At 48.2% G+C, this 19903-nt stretch overlaps 1 protein-coding gene across 1 annotated transcript in view; it reads left to right on the forward strand.

Moving 5' to 3' along the window:
- LOC137520896 (mucin-19-like) overlaps positions 1-19903 on the forward strand; it is a 76577-nt gene that overhangs the window by 22203 nt on the left and 34471 nt on the right. The window contains exon 6 of the mRNA XM_068239436.1: positions 11195-11343. Within this exon, the coding sequence (XP_068095537.1) occupies positions 11195-11343 (149 nt within the window). The remainder of the gene's footprint in view (positions 1-11194; positions 11344-19903) is intronic.

Genomic DNA, 19903 nt, shown 5'->3' on the forward strand with positions numbered 1-19903 from the left:
TTCAGCCTGCAGCCAGCTGTGCTTTTACCAATATATTCCCTAGTAGCCACAGCAACAATCCACTGTTTGGTGCTATAGATAGCTAGAAATAATTATTTTTGCATCCTCCTACACTCTACACTGGTATGGTTTACTAGAGACAAACATTTAATTATATATACCGTATTTTTCGCCATATAAGACACACTTTTTCTCCTCAAAAAATAGGGGAAAAAAGTCCCTGCGTCTTATACGGCAAAGGCAGGGAATCCCCGACTTACAAACGCCCGCCGATATGGACCGCAACCCGCCGCCACGTCGGGAATTCCCTGCCTGTGTGTCGCTCTCGCTCTTGTGATCGGCATGTGATGTTTGCATCATTATCACATGCCGATCACTAGAGCGAGATGCGCGGCTGTGAAGAAAGTCTCCAATCCTCGCGGGCATGGCGGAGAGGTAAGCCCGCTGCAGATTAACACCCGGGGCCAGCAACCACATGGGGGAGGGAGATAAGGCACATGGCGGGAGCGGGCATATTATACACTCGCGGGGGACACGCAGTCAGACACATAACAGGCATGGGGAGAGGGCAGAGGCACACGTCGGGTGCAGCCAGTTTACACACACGCAGGGAACACAGGCACATGGGGCAGGCATGAGGGACACACAGAGGACACATGGGGCAGGTATGGGGGACACAGAGAAAACATAGGGCAAGCATATGGGGCTGGCATGGGTGAAACAGGGCACATGGAGCATGTATGAGGGACACACAGAGGACACATGGGGTATGCATGGGTGACAACAGAGGACACATGGGGCAGGTATGGAGGACACAGTGGACACATACGGCATGCAGGAGGGACACATAGGGCAGGCATGGGTGACACATGGGGCATGTATGAGGGACACACAGAGGACACATGGGGCAGGTCATGGGGACACAGAGGACACATGGGGCAGGTATTGGGGACACAGAGGACACATGGGGAGACAATGGGACACAGGAGGATACTTAGGGCAGACATGGGAAACACAATGGTGGAGACATGGGGACCCAGAAGGACACCATTTGAGGGATAACATGTACAAGACGCTCCTGGAATATGGACGCACCAGGTTTAGTATATATATTTTTTTCTCTGTTTTTTGCCCTCTAAACCTGGGTGCGTTTTATAGTCCGGAGCGTCTTATACCGCGGAAAATACGGTAGCTGTATGAAAAAGAAGAAAGAAATAATAAACTTCAATGTGGATGATAGAAGGGCTCGTTCCCTCCAGTAACAAATCCTTCACTACATCATCCTGAGAGTGTAAATATAAAATACAAGTTAAGGACTCAGCTCCTTATACTGTATGCAAACCATATCCAACTTCCTTTAACATCAGGGGCGTAACAATAGACCCTGCAAGGGTTGCAGCTACAGGGGGGCCCAGAAGCCACAGGGGGCCCCATCCTGAGAGACTGACAACTAAGGGCAAGGAGAGAAAAAAACTTTCTGCTTTCTGCACAATTGTTGTAATGACTGCATCTGCTCAGCCACTGATAATAATTCATACAAAGTTTTGCAGACAAAGATTTGTAGACAGTCCCTATTCAGTGCGCAGCATTCTCTTCTGTACAACATCCAGCCCCCAACCTCTCTACCTCTCCCCGAGTGCTCTGTCCTGGCGGAAGGGGGCCCCATCCCACCAAAGTTTCTCAGGGGGGCCCAGTGATTTCTAGTTACGACCCTGTTTAACATTTTATAATACCCCAGCTCACACACAGCTTTTTCATGTGCATTTAACAGAACATAAATTACAAATTTATGTTTAAAAATAAAAAAGGGAATATGGGGTTACATTTATGTTTAAAAATAAAAAAGGGAAATATTGGGTCTATCAGTTCTTATGGACTGACGGCTGCCTGCACACACATGGCTAGTCTGACACATTTCCTATTTGGTCACATGGGTGTGAAAGAGAGAGAATCATTGCTCTAGCAGCTGAAGCCCCACCTCTCCACTGACTGACAGCCTATCACGGCTCCAGAATGACTGGGTGGGAGATGGGAGTGAGCCCCGGCAACTGGAAATGGCTAAGATGGAAATAAAAAGTTGTGACTTTCGGCAGCAGGTATTATCCAATTTTATTCTGAAAAGCTTCAATAAGTTGAACAATTTTTTTAATACTAAATCCTATATAATAAAACCCCTGTGTCCCTGCGTGTTCTGCCTCTGTGTAGCTGGTCCATGCTTTGTGCTGCTGGGCATGTGCGCAGCATGGACCCAGCCTCACAGAGACAGGAGGACGGGGCCAGGGAGCCGAGCGGGCGGCGTGTGAGCGGGAGGCCGGGTGTGCGACGTGTGAGCGGGCTGCCGGGTGTGCGGCGGGTTAGCGGGCAGCCGGGTGTGCGTCAGGTCAGCGAGCTCCAGGGTGTGCGCCGGGTCAGCGGGTGGCCGAGTGTGCGTCGGGTCAGCGGGTGGCCGGGTGTGCGTCGGGTCAGGGAATGGCCGGGTGTGCGTCGGGTCAATGGGCGGACGGGTGTGCGTTGGGTCAGCGGGCGGCCCGGTGTGCGTCGGGTCAGCAGGCGGCCGGGTGTGCGGCGGATGCGCTCACGGCGGTCGCGTGTGGTGGCGGGTTGGCGGGCGTGTGCGCTGAGAAACAGACCTAGAGCCCGTTTTTTAAACAGGCTTAGGTTTGCTAGTTAATATATAACAATGTTACATTAAACCAATATAAAAAAATGCACCTGTACTTGGGTTTTAAAGAGGAACTCCAGTGAAAATAATGTAATAAAAAAGTGCTTTATTTTTACAATAATTATGTACAGTATAAATGATTTAGGCTGTGTTTGCCCATTGTAAAAATCTTTCCTCTCATCTGATTTACATTCTGACATTTATCACACAGTGATATTTTTACTCCTGGCAGGTGATGTGAGTGGAAGGACAAGCTGCTTGCTTTTTTGGCAGTTGGAAACAGCTGTAAACAGCTGTTATTCCCACAATGCAACAAGACTCCCACAGTGTGCGAGTCCTGACATCACACCGTGGGAGGGGTTTCACCACAATATCGGCCATACAGAGCCCCCTGATGAACTGTTTGTGAAAAGGAACAGATTTCTCATGGGAAAGGGGATATCAGCTACTGATTGGGATGAAGTTAAAAGGGACTCCGAGCAGTGCAGGAACTATGGAAAGACGCATACCAATTTGAAGCTCTCTTTCTCCTCTTTCCAACAATATATAAAGAATCAGAATCAGAATCATCTTTATTGTCGCCAAGCACACCGATTGGTGAGCCCGGAATTGCTTGTGGTTCACATGGCAAGTGGCAGTTCAAGAACATATAAACATATAAACATATAAAATACATAACATATAAAATACATAACATATAAACATAAGCAAGGCAAAGCAAAGCATGCATGCAGATATATGGAGCAACACAGTTAGAGTCTTCGAGGGGTCAGAATTAACAGCAGTGGGGGGGGGGGGGGGCGGTTGCCCTAGGGGATAGAATGTCCCGGTGGGGGGGGGGGTCTTGAGTTCAGTGAGTTCAACAGTTGGACTGCTTGGGGGAAGAAGGTGTTCATGCGCCTAGTGGTTTTGGTGGGGATGGATCTGAGCCGACGTCCCAGCGGAAGGGTCTCGAAGTAGCGTCTGCCCGGGTGGGAGGGGTCAAGTAGGATCTTGGAGGCCCTTGTCTTCATTCTCATGGTGTAGAGGAGATCTAGCGAGGGCAGGTGGGCGCCGATGATCTTTTCTGCTGCGTTTATCACTCTGTGGAGTTTGTATTTGTCCTTAGCAGATGTACCGGCGTACCAGACGATGATGGAGCAGCAGAGGATGGATTCGATGGTCGAGGTGTAAAAGCTGGTGAGCAGTTCCCGTGACATGCCGAATTTCTTCAATTGGCGCAGGAAGAATAGCCTTTGCTGTGCTTTCTTCTGAGTTTTTGTAGTGTTCTGCTCCCATTTGAGGTCGCTTGTTAGGGTTGTGCCGAGGAACCGTACACTTTGAACTCTGGAGACCTCGGACCCGTCGATGAGCACAGGGAGGGGGGCAGGGGAGAGTTTCCGGAAGTCCACGATCAGTTCCACGGTCTTTGCCGTGTTGAGAACGAGGTTGTTGTCCTTGCACCAATTACAGATCCTCTCAATTTCGTTTCGATAGGAGTCCTCCCCGTTTCGGTCGATGAGGCCGATAAGCGTGGTATCATCTGCGAATTTAATGACTTTGACGGAGTCAGAGGTTGAGGTGCATTTGTTGGTATACAGGGAGAACAGGAGTGGAGACAGCACGCAGCCTTGCGGTGCACCGACATTAGTGGTTCTCTCGCTGGAGATGTGACTGCCAAGCTTGACCCGTTGGGTTCTGTTGGAGAGAAAGTCCTTAACCCACCTGCAGAGGAGGGGGTCTACTCCGAGGTGCGCAAGGTTGTCGATCAGAATGTCCGGGCAGATGGTATTAAAGGCCGAGCTGAAGTCCAGGAAAAGGACCCTAGCGTAGGCCCCTGGTCTGTCAAGGTGTTCCAAGATGTATGCTAGGCTGACATTGATTGCATCGTCAACTGATCGGTTTTCCCTGTAGGCAAACTGGTGTGGTTCAAGGAGGGTGCCGGTGGAGTGCTTCAGGTGGGCCAGCACTAGCCTCTCAAATACTTTCATGATGACGGGGGTCAGGGCTACGGGTCTGAAGTTGTTGAGCTCCATGTTCCCTGGTTTTTTAGGGACTGGTATTATTGTGGACCTTTTGAAGCAGGCGGGGACCCCCCCCTCTGATAGGGATCTGTTGAAGAGAGAGGTGAGGATGGGAGCTAGTTGGTTTGCGCAGGTTCTCAGGCAATGTGAGGACACCCCATCCGGGCCTGAGGCTTTCCTGGGATTGAGTCTGCGAAGGTGTTGTAGCACATCCTCCTTTTGCACTGTGGTCAGAGCGGGGGTGCCACTGGTCACTGGAGGGCCCTGGGCCACTGGGGGGCCCCGGGCATCCTTTTTCGCGGATGCCGAGGGATTTGGTGCTGGCTGGGATGCTGGGGCCGTGGGCTGCTTGGGTTGTAGATCAAATCTACAGTAGAACTCATTGAGTTCCTCTGCCAGTTGGGAGCTGGGGGCTGCGTGTTGAAGGGGGGGCTTAAAGTTCGTGGCCGCCCTGAGACCCTTCCATACTTCCCGTGGGTTGCTGGATTGGAGGCTGAGGCCAACCTTGTTGGAGTAGGTCCTCTTTGCAGCTTTCAGTTCTCTATTCAGGGAGTTTCTGGCCTCTCTGAACTCTTCTGGGGTGCCCGACCTGTGCGTCTCCTCCTTGATTTTCCGTAGGCGTCGTAGGTTGCTGTTGAACCAGGGCTTTTCGTTTGGGAAGACTTTGAAGGTCTTGGTTGGGATGCATGCGTCCTCACAAAAGCGAATGTAGGAGAGGACATTTTCTGACCATTCCTCCAAGGTGGGTGCCTCTAGGACCGACCAGTCAGTGCATTCCAAGCAGGCTTGCAGCTTCAGTTTTGCATCCTCAGTCCACTTTTTTACGGTTCTAGTGATGGGCTTTGTCGTCTCAAGCTGTCTCCTGTAGGTGGGGATAAGGTGGATCACGCAGTGGTCTGAGTTCCCTAGGGGAGCGCCTCTGGTGGCCTTGTAAGCATTTCTGAGGGCTGTGTAGCATTTGTCCAGGGTGTTGTGATTCCTGGTGGGGCAGGTGATGTGCTGCTGGAAGTGGGGCAGCTCCTGTCGCAGGTTTGCGCTATTGAAGTCTCCTAAGATGACGATAAGGGCCTCAGGAAAAGTGGTTTCCCACCCCGAGATATAGTCGCTCAGTGTTCTTAGGGCATTTCTGGTGTTGGAATCCGGGGGGATGTAGACCCCCACCAGAATGAAGGAGGAGAACTCCCTGGGTGAGTATCTGGGCCTACAGTTGATGGCTAGGAGTTCAACATCTGGTGAGCAGAACGTGCCGAGGGGTGTTATGTTGGTGCACCAGTTGGAGTTTACGTAGAAGCATATGCCACCACCTCTCATTTTCCCAGAGAGTTCTTGGTCCCGATCTGCACGAAAGAGGAAGTAGCCTGGCATCTGTAAGGCCTCGTCTGGGACATTTCTGTTGAGCCAGGTCTCTGTGAAGCAGAGCACTGGGGTGTTCCTGCTTAGCGAGAGTTTGCGGCCAAGCAGTAGGAGCAGCTCGTCCACCTTGTTTGGAAGAGAGCAAACGTTCGCTAGGAGTATGGCCGGTATAGGAGTGTGTAGTCCCCTTCTCTTCAGTCTCACCCGAGCCCCTGCCCTTCTCCCCCTGTGGCGACGTTTGTTTGGAGGGCCCCTGTCGCTGCTAGTCAGGTGCACGATGTGGGCGCTGACTGTCTCCCACAGGGAAGAATCAGAGGGTCGGTCGCAACAAGCAGGGGGCTCCCATTTCAGGAGTTCAGTACGGGATAGGAAGCGGATGGGATTTGCGTCCCGAGGGGGCAGTTTCTCTGCACTCATGCCTGGGGGGGCCTGGAAGAGCAGAGCGGGCAGCAGGCATGTGTTTGCAGGAGCAGACAGTCACTGCGGTCAGCAGGCATGTGTTTGCAGGAGCAGACAGTCACATAGGGAGCAGTGGGCTGGGTAGGCTAGTAGCGGGGTGACAAGCGGGCACAGAGAGCAATGCATCACAGTAACAGCAGTGAAGAATGATGTAAGTATAGCATAGTCTCACCGTTCCTCATATCCTGTCCTGGGTAGGGGGATCCAGCTGCAGGCATCAGCAGCGCAGAGGAGTGTGTCAGGCAGGGCTGCAGACCCTTGTTGGGGCCAGTGTCAGGCAGGCAGGGCAGCGGGGGCTCCAGTGGTGGCAGCACGCGACAGTTTCCTAGGAGTGGGGGCTCCGGTGGTGGCAGCAGGCAGCAGGCAACAGTTTCCAGGGTGTGCTGCGGCAGGTGAGCATCCCCTCACTTAGATGCTGGGATAAGTGGGTGGACCGGGCAGCCACGTGGCTGCCACATGGTGGGTCGGCTGGATGCAGGCAGTGATGGTCTCGGCGTGCCAGCAGGGCTCAACTGGGTCTGTAGCACGCAGTGTCCCGGAGCTTCCTGTCTCTGATGAGAGGGCTGGTTGAGCGGGCCAGAAGCCTGAGCGGAGCGGTGCAGTCCTCGGCTGCTGTAGGGGCAACCTGTGCCGGCCTGATGGTCCTGCCGAGCAAAGCTGATGGCTACGGTCTGGGTGTCCGGGAGAGTGCGGACGTGCAGGCCTGAAGCTGGAGCCGCTGGGATGGAGAGCCGCTTGTCTGGGGAGCGTGCGGGCCCGGAGATGGGGCACGTGGGGCCGCTGGTCGGGCGGGCGTGCAGGCCTGAAGCTGGGGCCACTGGTCTGGAGAGCCGCTGGTCTGGGGAGCGTGCGGGCCCGGAGATGGAGCACGTGGGGCCGCTGGTCGGGCGGGCGTGCAGGCCTGAAGCTGGGGCCACTGGTCTGGAGAGCCACTGGTCTGGGGAGCGTGCGGGCCCGGAGATGGAGCACGAGAAGCCTGCCGATGAGGGCTGGTGGCGGATTCTGCAGTGCGGGCCTGTAGATGGAGCCGCTGGACTGGGGATCGTGCGGGCCTGGAGAGGCAGCGCGTGGAGCCCGGCAGGCAGGAGGGAGCCTTCCGATGGGGATCTGGATCAGATGCAGCGGTCCGGGTGGCCTGGAGGAGCAGCGCGTGGAGCCCGGGAGGCGGTGGGGGGCCTGCTGATGAGGAGCTGGAGGCTCACAGGTAACGATGCTGCGGTCCGGGTGCCCTGCAGTGCGGGCCTGAGGATGGAGCCGCTGATCTGGAGCGTGGAGCAGCTGTGGTCACCCGATTAGGTGGGTTCCCTCCTTCCCTTGTTCTGCACTGTAGCTACACTAAACTAAGAACTCCACTAATGCTAGCTTAAACTAAACACTGAAAGACTTAAGTAAGAGGCTAAAACTAAGGCTAAAACTAACTAAAACTGACTAAAACTGACTGAAAAGTCACGGAGCCATGTGACCGAGGCACCTCTTACGGCGCCATCTTGGTCTGCCGCCCTATGCCTTTTAGTTTTCACTATTTTCGCGATCGAAATTGCGGCAAACGTGATTTCAATTGCGAAAATAACGGAACTAAAAGGCGTAGGGCGGCGGTTTATGTGTCGTTGGAAAGAGGAGAAAGAGAGCTTCAAAATGGTATGCATCTTTCCATAGTTTCTTGTATTACACAAGACGACTTTTCCCCAAAGTCGGCAGCTCCATTCAGGGGAAAAGTCGTCCTGTGTAATACAAGCAACTATGGAAAGCTGCATACCATTTTGAAGCTCTCTTTCTCCTCTTTCCAACGACATATACAGGGAGTGCAGAATTATTAGGCAAGTTGTATTTTTGAGGAATAATTTTATTATTGAACAACAACCATGTTCTCAATGAACCCAAAAAACTCATTAACCCATTCAGGTTCCGTGGTTTTCACGTGAGAAATGTTCACCTCCCATTCATTAGCCTATAACTTTATCACTACTTATCACAATGAACTGATCTATATCTTGTTTTTTCCGCCACCAATTAGGCTTTCTTTGGGGGGGTACATTTTGCTAAGAGCCACTTTACTGTAAACGCATTTTAACAGGAAGAATAAGAAAAAAATTGAAAAATTCATTATTTCTCAGTTTTCAGCCATTATAGTTTTAAAATAATACATGCCTCCATAATTAAAACTCACGTATTGTATTTGCCCATATGTCCCGGTTATTACACCGTTAAAATTATGTCCCTATCACAATGTATGGAGACAATATTTTATTTGGAAATAAAGGTGCATTTTTTCCATTTTGCATCTATCACTATTAACAAGTTTAAAATAAAAAAAATATAGAAATATTTCATCTTTACATTGATATTTAAAAAGTTTAGACCCTTAGGTAAATATTTACATGTTTTTTTTTTTTATTGTAATGGTTTTTTTTTTTATAGTAAACATTTTATTTGGGTAGTTTTGGGAGGGTGGGAGGTAAACAATAGATTTATAATGTAAATGTGTGTTCATTTTAATTTATTTTTACATTCAGTTGTAGTATTACTTTTTGGCCACAAGATGGCGGCCATGAGTTTGTTTACATGACGTCACTCTAAGCGTAACACACGCTTAGAGTGACGCATCGGGGAGGGAACGGCCAGAAAAGGCGCAGCTTCCGAGAGAAGCTGTCGTTTTTTCAGCGGGGGAGAGGAATCAGTGATCGGGCACCATAGCCCGATACATTGATTCCCTGGCTACCGAATCCGCGTCCGGGAGTGCGCGTGCACGCGCGATCGGCCGCGGGAGCGCGCGGTAGCGCGCATGGTTCCTGGACGTAGTTTCTACGTCCAGGAACCAAAAAAGGGTTCATATCAAAGCTGAATATTTTTGAAAGTAGTTTTTAGTTTGTTTTTAGTTTTAGCTATTTTAGGGGGATATCTGTGTGTGCAGGTGACTATTACTGTGCATAATTATTAGGCAACTTAACAAAAAACAAATTTATACCCATTTCAATTATTTATTTTTACCAGTGAAACCAATATAACATCTCAACATTCACAAATATATATTTCTGACATTCAAAAAAAAAAAAAAAAACAAATCAGTGACCAATATAGCCACCTTTCTTTGCAAGGACACTCAAAAGCCTGCCATCCATGGATTCTGTCAGTGTTTTGATCTGTTCACCATCAACATTGCGTGCAGCAGCAACCACAGCCTCCCAGACACTGTACAGAGAGGTGTACTGTTTTCCCTCCTTGTAAATCTCACATTTTATGATGGACCACAGTTTCTCAATGGGGTTCAGATCAGGTGAACAAGGAGGCCATGTCATTAGTTTTTCTTCTTTTATGCCCTTTCTTGCCAGCCACGCTGTGGAGTACTTGGATGCGTGTGATGGAGCATTGTCCTGCATGAAAATCATGTTTTTCTTGATGGATGCAGACTTCTTCCTGTACCACTGCTTGAAGGTGTCTTCCAGAAACTGGCAGTAGGACTGGGAGTTGAGCTTGACTCCATCCTCAACCCGAAAAGGCCCCACAAGCTCATCTTTGATGATACCAGCCCAAACCAGTACTCCACCTCCACCTTGCTGGCGTCTGAGTCGGACTGGAGCTCTCTGCCCTTTACCAATCCAGCCACGGGCCCATCCATCTGGCCCATCAAGACTCACTCTCATTTCATCAGTCCATAAAACTTAAGAAAAACCAGTCTTGAGATATTTCTTGGCCCAGTCTTGGCGTTTCAGCTTGTGTGTATTGTTCAGTGGTGGTCGTCTTTCAGCCTTTCTTACCTTGGCCATGTCTCTGAGTATTGCACACCTTGTGCTTTTGGGCATTCCAGTGATGTTGCAGCTCTGAAATATGGCCAAATTGGTGGCAAGTGGCATCTTGGAAGCTGCACGCTTGACTTTTCTCAGTTCATGAGCAGTTATTTTGCGCCTTGGTTTTTCCACACGCTTCTTGCGACCCTGTTGACTATTTTGAATGAAACGCTTGATTGTTTGATGATCACGCTTCAGAAGCTTTGCTATTTTAAGTTGCATCCCTCTGCAAGATATCTCACTATTTTTTACTTTTCTGAGCCTGTCAAGTCCTTCTTTTGACTCATTTTGCCAAAGGAAAGGAAGTTGCCTAATAATAATGCACACCTGATATAGGGTGTTTGATGTCATTAGACCACACCCCTTCACATTACAGAGATGCACATAACCTAATATGCTTAATTGGTAGTTGTCTTTCGAGCCTATACAGCTTGGAGTAAGACAACATGCATAAAGAGGATGATGTGGTCAAAATACTCATTTGCCTAATAATTCTGCACTCCCTGTAAACCGCCACCCTACGCCTTTTAGTTTTCGATATTTTCGCGATCGAAATCACGTTTGCTGCAATTTCAATCGCGAAAGGGCAGTGGTTTATATATCGTTGGAAAAAAGGAGAAAGAGAGCTTCATAATGGTATGCATCTTTCCATAGTTACTGCACTGCTCGGAGTCCCTTTAAATTCTCGGTTACGGTTTCTCTTTCAGCCAACAAAAGCTTGGCAGTATAATTGCTGCCATGTGTCCTCCTGTAATATATGAATAGTAAGGGGATATAAAAACACATACACATTTGTATGGCCTTGGACATAATCGTCACTGCATACTATTCTTTTGTAATCTCTATTCCTAATTTCACTCTTTGCCCTTGTACAGGGTAATAGGGCTCCATGAGTGGGAAACATTCAATATTGTTATATGTCTTTCTTCCAGGCGAGGTTCTGTGATTGGTAACTTCTCAGCAAAATTCCCAAATGACAACCATACTAATGAGGAGGTGAAGAATGTATTTGATAGAGCGGCTAGGGCTAATAACAACATGTTAGGGGACATTCCTTTGACGCCCAACACAACTACTCCAAGTAAGTGTTACCAAATAAGGAATACTCAAATGCATTTTATGTTCCAGTGTTCTGCTTTAAAGATGGTGGTAAAACAGCCAATAAGTAGCCCTTGGAGACTTAGCTCTGTGCATGTGCAGTAATTCATCCCAGGGCTCTGTGAACGCACCATGTGACGGGAGCACACGTGCCCTGAATGTGCAGAGCTAAGTCTTCCGGGTCAAGGGTTGCCGACTTATAAAGTCACGGACGTGTGACAGCAGGGGCGTTTCTAGGGTCCTTGGAGATCGGGGGCACCTGTGGGCACCAGGCGGGGAGGTATGGGCGTGGCCATGAGGTGAGTGGGCGTGGCCATGGGTGGGGCCAAATGTACATGAACTTAGCAGCGGTGTACCCTACGGATAACGGGCCTGCCCATCGAAATATTGGACGGAGCCCTCTGTCCTTTATTTAGATAATTTACAATCAGTATAGGCATAGATCAAAGATGTATACGCACATACAATTTTGATTGGTCAATCACTGACCCCCAATTTTCCCACCCCCGTGCAGTAAGTGGGCCAACAGACAATGAATTTTATGAACAGAGCTAAAATTGGCTAATCAAAATTGTATGTGTGTACCAGGCTTTACAGCTAATGCTGTACATACTGAAAGTAGCAGGGATCAGCATACAATATAGCTGGTTTACAATCAGTAAAGGCACAGAGTAACACCTTACACACTGTAGGTAAATCAGCACACAGTGCAGGCACTAGAGAACAGCGTATACTGTACATACTGTAGGCAGCAGAATTCAGCACACTGCAGCTAGCATGCCAAAAATAATAGGATCGCGTTGTGCGGCGTGCTTATCGCGCCGCACCAAAAAATGGGTGGGCCATGGACCAGAATATAGGTGTGGTAACGGGTGGAGACAAATTTACATGAACCTAGCAATGGTGGGACATCAGATTAGGACAGTGGTGGCGAACCTTTTGGAGGCCGAGTGCCCAAACTGCAACCCAAAAGTCACTTATCTATCGCAAAGTGGCAACAGCAATTTAAACTAAATACTGTACAAACGTTTTAACTCATACATGAACATTATGGAAAATCCAAGTTGAAAATAAACTGTGAAGATAAACAATTTCATCCATCCTACTCCTGAAAAATGTATTCAATTTTTTAGAACCTCCCAGTTTTGTTTTCTGTTTTAAAACGCTAAAAAAGTAGGTTTAATGCTATTGTCTCATATGATAAGGATTCAGCTTTTCCCATAGTCTCGCAGTTAGCAATCATGTGACCCCCAACAAGACATTCAGCAATCATGAGGCCCCCAACAAATCATGAGGCCCCCAACAAGACAAATTCAGCAATCATGAGGCCTCCAACAAATCATGAGGCCCCCAACAAGACAAATTCAGCAATCTTGAGGCCCCGAACAAATCATAAGGCTCCCAACAAGACAAATTCAGCAGTCATGAGGCACATAAATAGACAGCATTTCACATAAATAGGCAGAATGCCCCCTTAATATGGTAGCCCCACAAGTTAGGTAGTGAGTGACAGGGACCCCCAGGTTAGCTAGTGAGTGACAGGTGCCTCCAGTTAGGTAGTGAGTGACAGGGACCCCGATAGTAAGTGACAGGGAGCCCCTTTAGGTAGTGAGTGAGTGACAGGGAGCCCCTTTAGGCAGTGAGTGAGTGACAGGGAGGCCCTTTAGGCAGTGAGTGAGTGGCAGGGAGGCCCTTTAGGCAGTGAGTGAGTGCCAGGGAGGCCCTTTAGGCAGTGAGTGAGTGCCAGGGAGGCCCTTTAGGCAGTAAGTGAGTGCCAGGGAGGCCCTTTAGGCAGTGAGTGAGTGCCAGGGAGGCCCTTTAGGCAGTGAGTGAGTGCCAGGGAGCCCCTTTAGGCAGTGAGTGAGTACCAGGGAGCCCCTTTAGGAAGTGAGTGAGTGAGTGCCAGGGAGCCCCTTTAGGCAGTGAGTGAGTGCCAGGGAGCCCCTTTAGGAAGTGAGTGAGCGAGTGCCAGGGAGCCCCTTTAGGCAGTAAGTGAGTGCCAGGGAGCCCCTTTAGGGAGTGAGTGAGTGACAGGGAGGCCCTTTAGGGAGTGAGTGAGTGACAGGGAGGCCCTTTAGGGAGTGAGTGACAGGGAGGCCCTTTAGGGAGTGAGTAAGTGCCAGGGAGCCCCTTTAGGGAGTGAGTGAGTGACAGGGAGGCCCTTTAGGGAGTGAGTGAGTGACAGGGAGCCCCTTTAGGCAGTGAGTGAGTGCCAGGGAGCCCCTTTAGGGAGTTAGTGAGTGACAGGGAGCCCCTTTAGGGAGTGAGTGCGTGCCAGGGAGCCCCTTTAGGGAGTGAGTGCGTGCCAGGGAGCCCCTTTAGGGAGTGAGTGACAGGGAGGCCCTTTAGGTAGTGAGTGAGTGACAGGGAGCCCCTTTAGGAAGTGAGTGAGTGACAGGGAGCCCCTTTAGGCAGTGAGTGAGTGCCAGGGAGCCCCTTTAGGGAGTGAGTGCGTGCCAGGAGCCCCTTTAGGGAGTGAGTGAGTGACAGGGAGGCCCTTTAGGGAGTGAGTGAGTGACAGGGAGACCCTTTAGGGAGTGAGTGCGTGCCAGGGAGCCCCTTTAGGGAGTGAGTGAGTGAGTGACAGGGAGGCCCCCCCTCTAGCCGCCGCCGCTCCCCCCCTACCTCTCAGCAGACCTCAGGATCAGCGGCGACCCGACCAGTTGTACGAGCGGGCGCTGGACGCACCTGCTCTATATGCGGAAGTGATGTCACTTCCGCATATCAGTGCGGGCGCTGGGTCCTAGCGCCCGCACGATTGGTCGCCGGCTCGCCGCCTGATCCTGAGGTCTGAGACTGTCAGTGACGCGGCGGCTTGAAAGAGCCGCTGAGTCTGACAGAGGGGGCAGCCGGGCGGAGATCCGTGGCACCCCAGGACAGATTGGGGGCACGTGCCCCCCCAAAACAGGGCTAGCGACGCCCCTGTGTGACAGTGTAACATTAAAAAATAAAGTGGGTTTTTCTGTGTGTGTGAAGTTCTAACCCCTACCAAACTAATTAACCCCTTGTGTCACCTATACTTGGCCTTAAAGTGAACCACAGATGGTTCACGAGCCATTATTTATACTTACCTGGGGCTTCCTCCAGGCCCATGAGGTCCTCTCCATGGCCTCTCTCACCATCCTCCTCGGCACCTCCATTATGCCACTATGACTCTCGGTAATCCGGGCAGTCAGGGCCTTCTGCGCATGCGTGGTTCTGCCATGTGCACACCTCGTGTTGCACTCCCGTCCCCTGGAGTAGTACGCTCCAGAAGCCCTCGAATGGAGGTGACTGACTGGATTACCAGGAGTCGTATCGCCAGAATGGAGGGGCTGAAGAGGACGGTGAGGGAAGCCATGGTGTTAATGTAACTGGAGGAAGCATCAGGTAAGTATAAATAAACTCCAGTGTACGATCTCTGTTATACTTTAAAGTATAAGAGATCCAAAAAAAACCCTAAACATTTGATACTTACCCGGGGCTTCCTTCTGCCCCATAAACAAGTCCAAGTCCCACACCATCCTTCCGCGGTCTGCCGTTCAGCCGCGATCAGCCCCGGTAACAGACTCAGTTGGGTCCAGTCTGGGTCTTCTGCGCATGCGTGGACCTCAAGGGAGGACGGTGGGGGACTCAGACATGTTTATGGGGTGGGAGGAAGCCCTGGGTAAGTATTAAATCTTTAGTTTACAGGATCTCTGGTTTACTTTGAAGGACTTACGAGCTGAAATAAAAAAAAAATGTTAATTACCTTAGTGCACTATTAGAGCTCTGTGTAGACGATCTGTGCCTCCCTTGTAGTTTCCAGACCCTCTGTTATCTTAATCCTCTTATCATTACAGGCCCCGACCCAGCCCAGGGTCGCCTTATCTCTGGGCACTACAATCGCCGCTTTAAAATCCCTCTGCCTGCTTAGCTCAAAGAGATGGCTGGCTTGAAGTGAAATCAGTCATGTGGGCAGTCATGTGGTGAGGCCACATGATTTATGACTCAGTGTACGGAGTGACGATGGGCTGTGATCCTACGCAGCAACGTCTCTTTGAGCTAAGCAGGCAGAGGGATTTTAAAGCAGCGATTGTAGTGCACAGAGATAAGGTGACCCCGGGCTGGGTCGGGGCCTGTAATGATAAGAGGATTAAGATAACAGAGGGTCTGGAAACTACAAGGGAGGCACAGATCGTCTACACAGAGCTCTAATAGTGCACTAAGGTAATTAACTTTTTTTTTTATTTCAGCTCGTAAGTCCTTTAAGGGGTAAAAACCCCCAGAACCTGAATGGTGTACCATTTTGATCCCCTCCAGCACCATGCTGCACCACATAATATAAACATTACATAAAAAGGTCAGTACTTCTAGTGAAGTGTTTAATTGTTAGACAGAAGCCAGTGTTTCGGAACTCACATCCCTTCATCAGGTCATAGCAGGGCTATCCAACAATATCTAAAACAGACAATGTGCTCATACAGTTTCAACAAATAACAGTGCATAGGCAAATGGGCTGATGGGAGCCACGGCTGGTCATGACACACTGCACTTGTTCCTGCTCTTTTCTGGCACTGGTTTTCTGATCACTTGTACTGAATGTTTACGACTAGCGGCACTCTTCATGGAACCTTGGTTAGGTTCCTTGGCTACAGTACCCAGACACAACTGTGTAATTAAGCAACAGCAGCAGTGTCAGGGGTGTGTGCATTTCTAGTGCAGCAACACTTGATGTTAGCTCCTTTTAGTGATCATTTACTGATTGCATCTTATTGCCTATTTTAGATATTGTTGGATAGACCTGCTATGCCCTGATGAAGGGACATGTGATCCCTGAAACGTTGGCTTCTGACTGCATCAATTAAACACCTCACTGGGAGTTCTGGCTGTTTCCGTTTGTTTTCTATGGACTAAAAGAGTGTTTCAAGCGCTCTGATCATTTGGCTTGAGCACCCCATATAAACCTTTGGCTCATATGAAGGGTGTGCGAGAAGCACTGACTTTTCCTATAAATATGACGTGGGTGCATTTGGGCTCTCACTGCCTGCGCTGCTGCCAGATCTATTCCGACATGGCATTAGGCCCCTCAGATCAAAGTGTCTGACACTTTCATCTCCCCCAGGACCACACTGTGCCTGGTAATTATGTATTACATCAGTACATGTGCATTGTGGGGCGGAGCTAGAGTGACAACCCGGCATTGGCCCTACCCCCCCCCCCTAAATGGGGGAGCAAACATCTCCACTGCACTGAAAAGTAAGTGCTGGGGGTGTCACATGCCCCCTGGTGGCCGGACCACACAATGCCTTCCAATCGATTTCAGCACACAGACCATCCAATCTCGTGGACGCAATCGATTAGGTGAAACCGTTGGAATTTTGGCAGCAGACAGATTAGAAGGAGGCATGCAAACCATAAAACCAAAATACTAGGCTGCCACCATCTCTGTTTAAATGGGTCAGAGAAGCCCACTCTGGCTGACTCTAAAGCTGGCCACTAACTGTCCAATTTCTAGCGAAAAATCGTTCGAGCGATCAGAAATTCTGATCGGACGAAAAATCGTTCACTACACCATCAACTAACCAATCATTGCTTCCTATCTGTCATGACCACCAAGAAAATCCAAATTTTCGTTCGACGAAAATTCATCCGGGCGACATTTTTTTTCACTCGTTCATAATCGATTGTGTCCACCAATTGAGATTATTTACAACCAATCCAATCAGAATTTCTGATCGCTTGAACGATTTTTCGCTAGAAATTGGACCGTTAGTGGCCAGCTTTAGACCTGCAGATAAAAAACTGTTAAAAACACACTCTATTCTGGCGCATAACAACGCTTCTCGGTAGCAAATCTTCAGGAAGCTAGGATTCGTTCTGTGTGGCTGAATAGTAGGTGTAACTGAGCAAATAAATGACTTTTAGAAGTCTTTTATTTTTAAATGCAATATAAATAATTAATATATACAAAAAATCATTAAAATCAACAATTAAAGAGAACAGTAACCCAGTATAAAATAAAAGGGTAGAAAATAAACAAATACTTAAGTTTCAGGTTTTCAGAAATATGTCCGCTTTGGGAAACACGTTAAAGTTCTTTTGTTCGAGAGCAAAGTTACCAATGCAGTCTGGAACAAAGTTCTTTTGTTCCAGAGCAAAGTTCAAACAAGATGGCCGCTAGCTCAGTCCTTAGGCTAGCAGCCTGCTCTCTTGTCAGTGTTTAAAGCGGAATATAACCCTGCATTTCAACTTTGCTCTAAAACATTATTTACAGTATATTATATGCAACCAGCATTTTTTTTTTTACTAGACCAGCATTGGAAGGGTTACACAGGGCTTTAAAGTCCCTAGAGATTTCTGCAACCGAATCCGAACTTGAGTTAGATACTTTTTGTTTACAAATATGTGTTTATTATGACTCATCTCTCTCACTGAGAAGGAGCTTGGAGGACAGCCAAAGAGATGTATCTATTGATAAACAGTTACACACTAACTAAATAGAATGTAACCATCTGAATGTCTGCACGGAACTTAAAACCTCTGTGTTTAACCCTTCCAATGCTGGTCTAGTAAAAAAAAAATGCTTTTTGCATATAATATGCTGTAAATAATGTTTTAGAGCAAAGTTGAAATGCAGGGTTATATTCCGCTTTAAGATGGAGGACTTGGGAGGACTCCCTGTCGAGTTCTTTTGAATGACCCACATTTTTGGGTGGGGTCTCAGGTGCAGTCCACGGGCTGGACAGGGTGCGGTTAACTGTCTGAGTGGGACGTTTGTGTCCACAAAGTATAACATTTTTCATATTTCAGCTCACGCTTCCCGCACACACATAACAGCCACAGATTCATATTCCTCAGAATATGACAATTCTTATGACATCAAACTTGGTTGGCGTCACATGTTCTGGCACCAAGCAGCTGAATAACTTGGTGGCTGGGTATGTCGGTCCCGCACCGATTTAATATTAAAATATTCATCAGATCCGGACCAGCAAAATGATATATTTTTTATACCTCTCATATAAACGGTATTCCTTAAACAAGCAAAAATCATATACTCCATGTATTCCTAAGGTTGGTTGGCGGCTCCAGCGGGTCTGGAAAGACCAGATCCTGAAAAAGCCCCTTGCTGTGTTTACCCTGTCCATAAAGGGAGCCAGCAACACTTTGCCATTTGGGGTTGCTGGTCCCTGAAGGAATTCCTTTTGAACTAGGTAACTAAACAAACATGCCTTATCAGAGAGCAAACGTATCTCATGAAAAGAACTCTGCTGCAGCTGGAATGCCAGATTGCCAAAGGAAGACCCCCAAGGCTGCAGTCTGCTAGGACCTAAACATACAATTTTGATCCGGCCCCCTAACAACAATCGGTGCAGAGCACCGATTGCGATCTCTCACGGCTCTTCCATGACAGGGGGATCTCAATAAAATATAAGTTAACTTGTAAACAAGGCAGGATCTTTAATTATTACTTTGGATATCTAAGTAATGTCTACTAAACATCTCAGCTCTGATAGATTTTGGGCTAGTCCATCTTTCTCATGGGGGATTTTCAGTATTTACCTAAATATTTACAAAAGCACTCCCTGCAAAGGATGCTGGCAATAATGCTGGCCACATGTACTCTGTTCGGGAAATGTTATTGTGCCACTGCTGTCCATTGGGTCATTTTAAAAATTAAAGTAATTCCTAAGGGTCCCCCATTCTGGGACAAATATATGATATATCCTACAGATATGCAAAAGCATGTATTTTAGATTTTACAATTTTTATGAAGATCAAACTGATCATCCAGTATCAGCACATTTTTCTTCTCAAGCACAAAGTTCAAGTGATCTTCTGGTTACTGTGCTTATGGGAGACTTCAAATCACAGAGGGACAGAGTGATGTGGGAAACCAAATTAATACACTGATGCAACACTGTGGATCATGGAATGGAAGAAGATTTCAACTTTTTATACTTGTATAATATTGACTGAATTTAATGAACATGCTTCTCTATCAGCCTGGATTATATTATATTGTCTCTAGATATATAGGTACTACCACCGTTCCAGGGCAGGACAAACACCCCTAGTATTGTGAAAAATTCACAGGTCTTAAATTGCTTTCCCCAAATACTTTAAACATTTTAGGGACTACCAGACATGCCCCATTCATCCTATGATGTCCAGTAGTACTTAATACATCTCAATTAAATTTATATTAACAAAGCAAAGTCTAGGTGATATCTATTCATATATACAGTGGCTTGCAAGGCCCCCTTGAAGTTTTCCCCATTTTGTCACATTACTACCACGAACATGAATCAATTTTATTGGAATTCCATGTGAAAGACCAATACAAAGTTGTGTACATGTGAGAAGTGGAGCGAAAATCATACATGATTCCAAACATTTTTTACAAATAAATAACTGCAAAGTGGGGTGTGCATAATTATTCAGCCCCTAGAGTCAATAATTTGTAGAACCACCTTTTGCTGCAATTACAGCTGCCAGTCTTTTAGGGTATGTCTCTACCAGCTTTGCACATCTAGAGACTGAAATCCTTGCCCATTATTCTTTGCAAAACAGCTCCAGCT

The sequence above is a fragment of the Hyperolius riggenbachi genome, chromosome 6 (genome assembly GCF_040937935.1).
Source record: "Hyperolius riggenbachi isolate aHypRig1 chromosome 6, aHypRig1.pri, whole genome shotgun sequence".
In the NCBI taxonomy this organism is placed as follows: domain Eukaryota; kingdom Metazoa; phylum Chordata; class Amphibia; order Anura; family Hyperoliidae; genus Hyperolius; species Hyperolius riggenbachi.